This window comes from Gallus gallus, chromosome Z (assembly GCF_016699485.2).
Source record: "Gallus gallus isolate bGalGal1 chromosome Z, bGalGal1.mat.broiler.GRCg7b, whole genome shotgun sequence".
Lineage (NCBI taxonomy): Eukaryota > Metazoa > Chordata > Aves > Galliformes > Phasianidae > Gallus > Gallus gallus.
This window is the reverse complement of record NC_052572.1, coordinates 73,345,893-73,358,001: the sequence shown is the minus strand read 5'-3', so window position 1 is coordinate 73,358,001 and position 12,109 is coordinate 73,345,893. Positions and strand designations below refer to the sequence as shown.

The following is a 12,109-nucleotide window of genomic DNA, read 5'->3' as shown; positions in this document are numbered from 1 at the left end:
CCTTTGCCGATCACTTATATTCTCAGTTGCTTGTTTTTCATCATGCGTTAGGCTTAAAATCAGCAGTTGGTTTGGAACTGTAAGAGAAACGATTAAACAGAAGTAGTTTTTGGAGGATTTCTTTCAGCTCTGTTTTCATTCCTGTGGTACCTTTCTCATATCCCTTCGTTCTGCGCTTAGAAGAAACAGAACCAAAATATGAAGCTTGCATTACGCAGATGTGCAGGCTGGCACTACAACAGAGCAGCACAGGTAGAAGTAAAAGCTTGTTTGTGGCTGCAGCTCAGGGTTTGTGAGGGTTCTCTTATTACTTGATTCTGTTTCTGGTTTCACCCTTCCAGAATTGCTGGCTTGGATGCTGCTGTTACTGCAGAGAGCTGTCTCAGTTGTTCCGAGTGGATAGTAGCTGGTTAAGAAAGCATCACTGATTCTTTTGGTGCTCAGTCCTATGCTAATAGCTTTTAACATGAGTGGGGTTTGGCAAGGGTGAGCTAAGTTAATGAGCCCCATCTCCTGGATCTTTCCATTGGCCTTCCCAAAGTGTCTGACCTGGGGATGAAGGCCCTGGAGCCTTTCAATGAATTTACCTACCTAACAGAACAAATGCCCGGAGCTCCGTGTCTGCTTCTAAAAGCTGATCGTTCAAGTAGCATTTCTGTTCTGATACTGTTCCTGCAGACATATTGCGATTGTTGAAGTTCTGGTGTAATTGCCCTATCTTGTTTATGCATTTAAGTTAGTACTTAATTTATTATAGTAATCACGACTGCTGTATTTAAAAGTACAACATGTTTATAGTCATTTTCAGTAACATGGTATGGTGTAGACTGTTTAAATCCAACTTTCAAAGCAGCATGCTTTGATTTAGGGCTTTATTTCCTCTCCCACAGAACAGACATTTTTCAAAGGGAAAATCTGAAGTGGAGGAAGCCTACAGAATTAACTACACAACAGGTTTTGCTTCCTGTTTTCTTTGGAGTCTGATTCAGGCAGTGCACTTCTTACTTGTGGAAGTTTATTGCGCGTGATGATCTGACACAGTCAAAAGAAAAATGTTTTCTTAGTAGCTCTCAAGTACAAGGAGAAAGCATTTTTTTTGTGGTGTATTTCAAGTGATCCTGATAGAAGCTGTGGTATCTCATAAGAAGTTAAACCTGAATTTCAATGAGATAAATTAGATTTTTTTTTTTCTGTTGGAATGGGCTTTACTTTGTTATTCTTAGTTAAGAAAACTAGAGAAGCACAATGTACATAAAAATGATGAGAAAGCTTTTGTTCTGGCAGATATGTTCATGATGGCTGAACAGAATGTGAGCATTGGCCATTCTTGTGTTTCAGGCTGAAACCAGCTTCAGTGAAGAGGAAGAAGAAAAACTTCAGATAGCTTTCTCACTGGAAAAGCAAGATCTTCATCTCGTTCTTGAAGCCATATCGTTCATTTTGGAACAGGTACGTTGTTTTTATCGTTATGAATTGATAAATGCATTTCTTTTATCTGACTGTAGATGTAAAAATACAGATGTCAAGATAGAAAATACTTTGTGGGAACATGTCTGTAGTATATTACATATACTTTGGGGGCATGTTTTTCCATTTGTTTACTTTACTTATTTGTACAGAACTCATTGCACTTATGGGGTGATTTTCCAGCCAAGATAAAAACAGGCAATGGAAATCAGCTCTGTGTGACTGTGAGGAATAGCCTTTCTCTTTCTTTCAGGTGAACAGGCATACCTGCTGTAGTTCTCATATCTGAATGAGTGGGTGACTGCATGTTGTACAGCTGAGTGTCTTGTACAAGGAGAATGTTTTCTGCTTCTGCTGTGGGTTGCCAGTCAACCTCCACTGAGGTGGGAAACCATGGTAAGCAAGGCAGCTCAGCAACTCTGACAGTTGCAGTGTTGCTGCTGCATTTCTGTGCAAGTGTGGTAAGTTTTTTGTGAATAGGGAATGCACACTGGTGTTAATCAGGTGTGCTGGGTGACTTGAGTCTTCCTTGCACCTGTTGATTAACTTAAGGTATTCCATAGTATCAAAAAGAAAGCATAGTCCTGCCTGTTCCTCCTATCCACTGAACAATTAAAATAAAAACAGTGGCCAGACCCACACTGGAATTTTGAATTTTCATCTCAGCTGGACACAACCTCTCTGGTTTTATTTCACTTGACTGCTTAACTTGTATGACAGTTACTGGAGATGAGTAGAAAAATGAGAAAAGCATGTCCTAGGACTTACTTTCTAGCATTAAAAAAAAAAACCCAAAACATGCTAATTAGTCCAAAGAAAGTTTCCATATGGAATACATATTGTACAAAGGCTCTTCTGTGCTTCCACTGGTAGCTACTCTTTTTAGATTTGCTGCTTGTTCTTCCAAACCGTGGCTTTGATAACAGACTTTTGATCTACAGGCATGTTATTTTGGTGGGTTTTTTTAGGGTGTGGAGGGATGATGGAGTCCTGTGGTTTTTTTTTTTTTTTTGAGTGAATGTCACCATATGATATAGAGTGTTCATCAAAAAAAAAATCAGTGCTGTGGCCAAGTGGCTATAGTAGCAATTCACCTTTTCTGGCAAAGTACTCCTCTCCTTTTAGAATATTACTATGATAATTTAGGTTTGCTAATAGTGTGACAGTGTGAAGTGGGAGAAGTTGTCCTTTTGTCATCATCACAATTGACTTTAAAATGCTTGGGCACTACCTCAGGGGAAGCATAGGGAGGTATACTAACTGTACAAACCTTATTTAGTCATGGGGTTGGGGAACCCATGCTCTGGGAGAGGGGGAGCAGGGAAAAGGTAAGAGATAGTGAGATGTGCCCAAAAAAACGCAGCAGCAATGAATGAGCTGGGAGAAAACTAATTACTTAAGTAATTTTTTCTGTAATTACCGAAAAAAAATATTTTACTAAATCTGATAGTAGAATGCAAGATAACACAGTATAATATGACTGAAGTTGACGTTAAGATGTCAAATAAAATGATGTCCAAAACAGAAGGCCTTACTCTAATGCTGTAGGTGAGATGGTTAGGGAGTACTTGTTGCAGTAACAAGAAAAAAGAAGGGCCCAGTCTCATGACTCTTGAGCAGTCTTACCTTTCCCTCTGAACGGAAAACAGAAGTGGAACAGTGAAAATCTTATAGGGGTTGGACTAGATGATCTCTGGAGGCCCCTTCCAGCCCCTACAGTTCTGTGATTCTGTGAGATGTAGTTGTCTTCTGTGAATGGTACCCTGGAGCTATCAACAATCCACAGACCTGAAACATTTACACATTAACTCCCAATGCATTACATGATGTTATGTTATGAAACATCAGTAACAAAAATCATAAAGCCATGATATTCCAACCCTTTATTCCATATCAGCGCGTCATGCTTAATATGTATGCAAACAATAGCATGCATGGAATTATTGACTGCACCCCCACCGTCAAGTTCTGTTGTGGTACACATTGAACACCCCCATTTTTCTCCATCACCCACCAATTGGACCCATGTCCCTGAGCAAAAACAGTTGCATGGAGAGTTTTGCCCTTTCCAGAAGCTGGAAAGACCTAAACTGCTTTTCCCAACATGTTCTTTACATGTACTACAGGGACCTTATCTCCCTCTACAGTTTGCAGGGAGTTATATTGGGCAGGACCATCTCAATTGATTGATCCTCTAGTGTTGACCAACCAGGTGGCTTCTGCCAAATGCTTCTTCCGGTGCTTAAATGTTTCACCACCTATTGCTTTCAGCATGGTTTTTAACAGCCCATTGTATCATTTGATTTTACCAGAAGCTAGTGCATGATAGGGGATATGATAAATCCATTCAATGCCATGATCTTTGGCCCAAGTATTTACAAGAGAATTCTTGAAATGAGTCCCATTGTCTGACTCAGTTCCTTCTGGAGTGCCATGTCTCCATACGACTTGTTTCTTGAGACCTAATATGGTTTTTTGAGTTTGATTTGCATATGTGACTTTTCATGGTTTGTCTGTCTTGAGTCATTTGTATTATTGCATTTTGAGTTGTGATTGGGAAAACTACACTCATGTCCTCAGTGAAATGGTTAGGATAAATGCAGCGCTTGCAGTTCCATTGTAGAGCTGCTAGTAAAAAATCTTGAATGCCATCTGTAGTATTGTAGAATTGGTTTGGCACAACTTGTAGAACTTGTTAACTTCAGCGATAGCAGTTATCTTTCCTTTAAACAGGCTGTTTATCACAATTTGAAGCCTGCTTCACTGCAACAACAGCTGCAGAGCATTCACCTGGACCAAGACAAAGCTGAAGCATTTGCCAATGCATGGGCAGCTGGAGGTCAAGAGACGATTGAAAAGTTCAGACAGAGGGTTTTGACCCCTCAGAAGGTAATTCTTACTTTTTTGAGAGGTTAAAGCTATATAGTTGTGTTTGAAAGCAAGGTGTCTAACATAAAAAAAATTATGACAACACAAGGTACTGAAAATAAAAAGGGTACTTACTAGGTGGTGGGTACATGTCATCACTGTAATGAAGTTACAAAGAGGTGTTTATGTGTTAGTATAGCTGCTATAACTGTTTGAACTATGCAGTGTAATGTGCCCTATGTGTTATTTGTGATATGCTTTACGTTCTGTGAACATGCTTTACAGTAGGTCATGGGTGTCCAACCTCTTGGCTTGCCTGTGCCACAAGGGGTGAATAGGAATTGTCTTGGGCTACAGGTGAAATATCTGGATAATGTGTATAACTACCTAAACTTATTTTTAATATACTTGAATTAAAATATAAACAGCTGAGAGCAAGAAAACCATAAAACTTACATTTGGATTTGTGAAACTTGTGCATCAGTGTCTAGTTCAGTGGAAGTGGTTGGCATTCCTAGTGAGTTCTCAAGGAGGTCAACTGAGATTTTTGATGAAATATTTCTCTTCCTGTGCTGCATCACTGAAAGCAGTTGTTCACAAATCTGTGTACCGACAAGAAGCGATGACATGAATAAGGTGTGATTGTTGAGTGATGGATATTTTTCTCTGCTAAGACAGATCTTAGGAAAGTGTAGTAAAAATATATGATCACATTTTAATTTGAGATGAATGTTTGATTGCAACTCTGTATATTCCATTTGAAAATTTGTAGGTAACGTGGTTATGTTGACTGAAAGTGGAGTTGCAAATATAACAAAAAATCCATGATTTTTTTGGAAATCTTGAAAGCTTTTCTCAAATTCCTGTATCAAAACTAAAAACAAGGCTGCATATTTTATGCCAACACATCAGTATGCATGAAATTATAACTATAACTTGAGTTTGCCATCATTTGTTTCATTTTGAATGCAGATATTTTTTGAAATGTAGCACAGATAAGGTGATTTTTTCACCTTGAAGACACGTTTAACTCATTTGAAGGAGAGGTCAAATCCACCAAAAATGCTGAATTTGTGAGCCATTTTTAATCTACAACTTTTGGTACAATTTTTCTCTTTGAATCCATAAAGGACTTGATTTTGCTTTGCAAATCATAAAGTCTTCTTGGCATTTCACTCTGACTTTAGCCACCTTCCTTCAGAAAAGCAAATGATGTTTTCGTAACCAGCATCCGTACTTTTAAGGATCTCCTGGAGTTGGTGATGATTCAATCTCTTGGATTTGTTCATGGGTTTGATGATGATTTGCACGCTGCTGTCCATTTTTAAAGCGTTTGCACAAAATTTTTCTGGATGTATGATGCCGTGATATTTTATCAAGTGTGAGTTATCAGTGGCAGTTGCATAATTTTCTTCTAATCTTACAGGTCATCTTTTTTACAGACCATCACCAGGGTGCCATCAGGTGCTGTACCAGATATGTTGATGAACGTTAAAGAAAATGGTTTTAAAGTATTTTTTACTGTTTCATTTAAATCAAGACATTTAGTTGTGTCTTTAAATGGCACTGTAGAAATCATTTCTTCAGTGACGTTATACTAACTGACAATACCTGTAAGGAAAATGGCAGGTTGAGCTGTATCTCTAGCATGAGCATTTATGTTCATTGCCAGAACTTTATTTTCCAAACTTCTTGCATTGTATTTTCCTGTTCCTTTGATTTGCCTGGTTTCAGTCTGGTGAGTCAAACTGATTTTAGAAAAATCTGTTTTTTTTTTTTTTTTAATTAGGACAAATTACATCTGCCATGCTTTCCAAACATTGCTTAGTAAACTTGTGTTCAGTAAATGACTTTGATTTTTTTTTCAATTAGATATACTACCTCTTAAGTAGCTTTAATAAGAGTCTGTTTGATTTTTAATGTTTTTTAAAAAATACTTTCAGTTCTTCTATCGGTCTCTACGAAGCAGTCCTTGATATTCATCACATTTAGCAACATATTTCTGCATATGTCTGTTTTCAAACATTACAGTTTAAAAAGACACTATTTTCTTTCAGTCTAAGCATACTGAGCTTATTGGGATAAAAATGCTGTGTTTCTCTACTGTCTTATATAACGGAATTACATTTTGGTCGTGTATTACAATTCATACAAAGCTTTAAACCGTCATTTGTAATTATATTTGCACAAAAGCAACTGCAAAATTGTCTGTCATTTCCTTTCCTAAAAATTTTTGTTCTTTTAGAATGAAAGTGGGTTTAAATATGGGCATCTGCCTCTACAAGTGCTTAAAAAAAAGGTGAAAAAGATGTCGCTGTTCTGGATGGCAAGTTGACCGTCAGTTTGAGTGTGAATGTAGGACTTAAAGTATAGTTTGAGTTTCAACAGCTTGAATTTACTTTCTCAGTTTGTTTTGTAAAACCTTTTAAAATTCTAATCCGATGGACTTTGGTTTAGTGAAAAACTATGGAGTTCATGAAAGCTTCTCCTTAGGCAAAGGGTTAAATCTCAATTAGTTTTTTCTACTAATAAGGCATGTATAGGAAAATATTTAAAAATTACAAAGGAAAATGGAAGAACGCATGATCTCACTACATGGAATTCATAAGATTGCAAGTGTGGTAGATGGCTGCGTGATCCCTTCATTTATTTTCATCTGTATTCTATCAGTAATAGTAAATTAGCATGTGTTTGCTGTGTTATCTCTGAGAAACTGGGGAAATGATTGTATTGTTCTAGTAGCTAACTTTCTCTAAATTGTCATAATTACATCTTCTTAAAAAAGTTGATATATACTGAAAAACACCAAGTATTAGATAGCTTTTAGATGAAATTTATAATTTGGATTTTAAAATTGATTTTTAGAAATTGTATTGATAGAATTCTCCTTAAAGAAAGAACCTAATTATAATACTCTTTGCAATGTGTATATGGTTAGAACGTTATTTATAAGACTTGATCCCATGAGTGGGCTCTCCATATATGTACTCTGAGTGTAGTTGTTTACGTGGCCCTGTGCAAGTTCCTGATTTGCTCACTTGTCTCACAAAAGGAATATTTTATGTGTGAAAATAAAGTGATGGTTCTTTTGTCATAACAGTTAGCAGTGTGGTTGCAAGATAGTTGAGATTAGAAGGGACCTCTGGAGATCATCTGGTCCATACCCCATGCTGAGCATGGCTGCCTGGAAAGCATTGCCCAGGACTATGTCCAGGCAGCCTTTGAGGATCTGCAGGGAGGGATGTTCCTCAGCCTGCCTGGGCAACCTGTGCCAGTGCCCTGTCACCTGCACAGTACAGAAGTGCTTCCAGCTGTTCAGATGGAACCTCTTGTGTTTTGGTGTGTGTCCATTGCCTCTTCTGTCAGAGAGTACCACTGAAAAGAGCCTGGATCAGTCCTCTTTGCACACCTGTTTCAGGTCTTTATATACACTGATAAAATCCTCTCTGAGCTGTGTCTCCTGCTGGCTAAACAATTCCAGTTGTCTCAGCTTTTCCTTACAGTAGAGATTCTCCTGTCCCTTCATCATCTCTGTGGCACTTTGCTGGACTCTTTCCAGCATGTCCATGTCTTGTGCTAGAGGGCCAAAAACTGGACCCGGCACTCTCAGTGGGACCTGACTACAGCTAAGTAGAGGGGTAGGATCACTCTTTGCTGAAGTCATGTCAGGATGTGATGAGCCTTCTTTGAGGCAAGGACACAGTGCAGGCTTTTGTTCACCTTGGTTTGTGCCAGAGCCCGTGTTTCCTTTTCTGCCAATCAGCTTTCCAGCTGGGTACCACCAGAAGGTACTGGTGCCTGGGGTTGTTCCTACCCAGCACTTCCCCTTGCTGAATTTCAAGAGTCCTGTCAGCCCATTTCTCCAGTTTGTTGAGGTCCCTCTATATGGCCATGTGACCCACTAGATTATCATCCACTTCCTTCTATTTCTGTATCTTCTGTGGACTTGCTGTCATTATGCTCTACCCCATGGGTGTCTAACCTCGTTGCTTGCCTCACGTTGAGTGGGGAGAACTTGGTTTGATCCGATGTTTTGGTTGTTGCTGAGTGATGGGTGCATACCTGGGGCTGGGCTGGGCTTCACAGGAAGGAAGAGCTTCCACCATGATTGTGTAGTGGCAGGAGGCAGAGTGCAATACTAGCTGTCGTAGGCTGTGGGTTGGACATGCTTACTCAACCCTATCATCCAGGTGATTAATGAAGATATTAAACAGAGCAGGACCCAGTGTTGACCTGTGGGGCACACCACTAAGCTTTGTGCCACTGATTACTGTGCTCTGAGCCTGGCTGTTCAGGCAGTTTTCAGTCCACCTTGCTGCTGTCTGCTCATCCAGCCCTATTTCATCAGTTTCTCTAATGTAAAGGGAGATGTCAGAAGCCTTACTACATGACTTTCCCTGGTGTGAACCACATGCTGGCTACTCCAGGTCCTGTTCGTGCTCCTGGTGATGGCCTGTAGGATTAGTTGTTCCAGAACTTGCCTAAGGATTAAAACGTGGTGGATTGGCCTGAGTTCCATGGGAAATCGAAGAGGACCGGGCACTTACCTTCCGTTTCTGTTTCTGGAGTTTAGGTTGCTATCTACTGGGGGAAGTGATCTCTTACAGACAGTTCCCTTGTATTCGTGTTTTTATTTTGTTTCTCTTAAACCAGATTCCTTTCTTACTGGAAAGGTACAGTAGCATTCTGAATTCTAATTCTGTCCTCATGCCTCGTGTAGGTGGTAACGCACTGGCTGATAGCTTCACTAAGGTTACAGGCCAAATTGAGTCTATTACAACAGAATAAATATTTCCCAGAGGAGGTACTAATCTCCTCTGTGATATAATGAAAACTGTTCCTAATCATTAGGAAAAAATGGTTTTTTTTTGAGCTGAGGTCTTTGAATATTTTTGGGTGCAATCTGCTTGGTTGATAGGAGCCTATTGTCCTGAGAGATGAATAAGAAATTCAGAGTTTAAGCTATATCACCTAATAGTATTTGTCCTTTTGCTTCATCCTTTCATTTTCTCTCACTGATCTATTTATAGTCAGTCTTCAGCTGCCCAGTGTTATTAATTATGTATAGTCTGTTGTTGCATTAATCAGTTCTTTGAGTCTTTACTAGTATGGTAGTCCCTTTACTGTATTATTTCTGCTGGGTGATGCATTTCTTATCAGTTGGAATGGTGGTATTTCCATCAGGGTTAGGTTTTTTTTGTTTGAAGGCATTCTTAATTTGACCTTTAGAGTCCGATGCAGTTTTTAAATCTTCGTAATGTGTCAGTTCAGACATTAGGACACATTGTTTGGATTAAAGTGTATTTATTCCTCTCTGCAAAGAAGAGCAAGCTTTTTGGTAAAGTTCACCCTGAATTCTCATGGCAGCTTTTCATTGATTTATTAACTTCTCTCTGCCATCACCCCTCTGAAAACAAAACCAACCAACCAACCAAACAACAACAACAAAAAAAACAACCACCCTTACGATGTTCTTTGTATGTGTTTTTGCTGCTATGTAAGTCTATCTGTTCTAACAGGCAAGTCAAGCTATATTCCTCATAGGCTTCTTGTTTTGGAGAACTGTTTGCAGTATCTCTAAAATATACATAATAAAAAAGACTGAGTCCCATGTTGCCAAGCAAGGGAAAGCTTTTTTAAGGCATTGAGATAGCCTCACTTAATATAACGATGTGTGGGAATGCAACTGGTGTGATTACATACCTAAAACTCTTCACAGATCTGTCAGTTCTGCATGTTGACTGCATGCTTGAGGCCTTATGGGAAAAATTCAGAAAGGAATTTTCTCCAAACTGGTGGTCTTAAGAGGTTTATTTGTAGTGTGAATATACTGAATTCCCTCTGTTAGATGCTGGCTAGTCTGTGGAAATAGCTTTCTGAACGACACGCATCCTAAGGCGGTTATGACAAAGAAGAGAATTGGGGCTGTGTGTGTTTTGGGGAAAAACTTCATTCTGATATTGGAAGAAAAGTGAAGTAAACAGGAATACAATTTAAGCAGAAAGAAGGCATCTATCAGTTTCTGGTTAGTTTTTGCTCCTCTAATACTTCTTGCAGTGACAAGCAGAGGTCACAAGACAGTGTAGTCCCTATGGGTATTGTCACAATGAATTGTGAGGCAACTTGCATGATAAAATGTTGTCACAGATAGTGGCAAAGAGAATTCAAATGATGGAAGATGGAGTAAAGACTCAGTTTTATACCTACTGAGATTTATTTTGAAAGCCATTGTTATTATTAGGTACTTTAATAGTGTACAATTTTTTAGCTACTACTTCTTGAGGTTTTTTTTAAATGAGATTTTTCTATCTTTCTTACCCTCTTATCTCTACCAAGTAAGTGCAAGTGGTAAGGGATAGGAGATTCATTTTGAGAACATTTAAAGATGTCTGAAGCAGTTGTTCTATTCTGCACACAAAATAGCCATTTTAAGTTAGAATGAAATGCTCTGCTTGTTGCGTTTAGCGCCTTGTGTAATACAGACTATAATTTTTTCCTTTAGTATGTAAATATTCTTGAAAAAGATGGTCTGATTCTGATTTCAGGGCATGAAATGACAGGTAATTACTGGTGTATTTTTCTGGCTAATAAAAATGTGCCTTATATCTGTTTAAAATCTGCCTGACGTCATTTTCCCTCCAGCAGTTTTTGCTATCCTTCTGCTAGGTAGAAGAGTCAATCAGCTATCTTTTTCCATTTGGATACTCCTGGTGCATACTTTTACTGTCCCTCTGAACTTGGAGGGCTTTTTTTTCCTCTTTAGATTGCTTATTTCTGAGATATAAATCCAGTTGTTCTATCACACACTTTCCTACAGTATTAATTACTTACTCCTAACGGTATAGTAGTTGAGGCTTAGAGTTTGGAATCTTAAATTGTCTGTATTTACTTCAGACTTTATTACAATAGTCTTTAAATTAATAGAGTGTTCCAGTGTTGATGAACAGTGAAGTTGCTGTGCATAACTGATGTAATGCTCCTGTGGATGTACTACATTTGGTAGAAATAGATGAGTAGAGTATTACTCTGAAAAATACTAATATTACTTGTGTATTACTTTGGCTTTGAATAGAAAGAGCTGTATAAAAACAGACAAGAGCACTTTTTGCTTCAGGATACAAAAGGCATAATCTCCCATTCAGTAATATCTAAACTGTCAAATATTGCATAATTTAGAACAGACAGACTTCTCATAATGGGGATGATTGTATTTGAAAATCAAACAGGTGGAGCTACCTACCAGCAGAGCATGAAACTAATTTCTGTATTACTTCAGCCTTCCCATTTTTTTGCTATAGTTTGTTTTCCATAGAAGATTGGTGTTTTCTCTGATACCTCCTTTACCTTCTGTAAAGAAGAATGAGTCAATAATAAGTTTTTCTGGCATTCTGTGATGTGGTTAAAAGCAAAGCAAAACAAAAAACACCACCTCCCCCATCCCAAAACAAGTCAAAAAAGCCATCAAAAATTCATGGAAATGAAGCCAATTGCAGTGCTTTAGCCTGCCCTCAAAGTAATCAGCTTGACTGTGGGGGAAAAAAATGATAGATGCATGTAAACTACCTTGAATGGGGCTGAGTATTGACTCATGTAAGGAGACACAAATGTTCTCATCTCTGCAGTTCTAAAACTGCATTCCACGCCACACAAAGCTGCATGTAACCACAGATCTCCTTGTTAATCAAATCCCTTAGCATTGCTAAGGCCACAGAAGAAACAGTACTATTAGAAGTGCTCAGATTGGTGCCAAGACTTGGGTTTTCAGAAAGAAAAT

The 12,109-nt window shown here is 38.5% G+C and overlaps 1 protein-coding gene across 14 annotated transcripts in view; it reads left to right on the top strand.

Moving 5' to 3' along the window:
* COMMD10 (COMM domain containing 10) overlaps positions 1 to 12,109 on the top strand; it is a 161,045-nt gene that overhangs the window by 361 nt on the left and 148,575 nt on the right. For 13 of the 14 annotated variants that reach the window (XR_005842631.2, XR_005842630.2, XR_005842629.2 and 10 more), the window contains exons 3-4: positions 1,339 to 1,449; positions 4,201 to 4,356. Coding sequence is in view for 7 of the 14 variants with exons in the window: in XM_015280617.4 (XP_015136103.2) it covers positions 1,339 to 1,449; positions 4,201 to 4,356 (267 nt within the window). In the remaining 7 variants the exon portion in view is untranslated. The remainder of the gene's footprint in view (positions 1 to 1,338; positions 1,450 to 4,200; positions 4,357 to 12,109) is intronic. The other variant, XR_005842634.2, reaches the window with a different exon arrangement.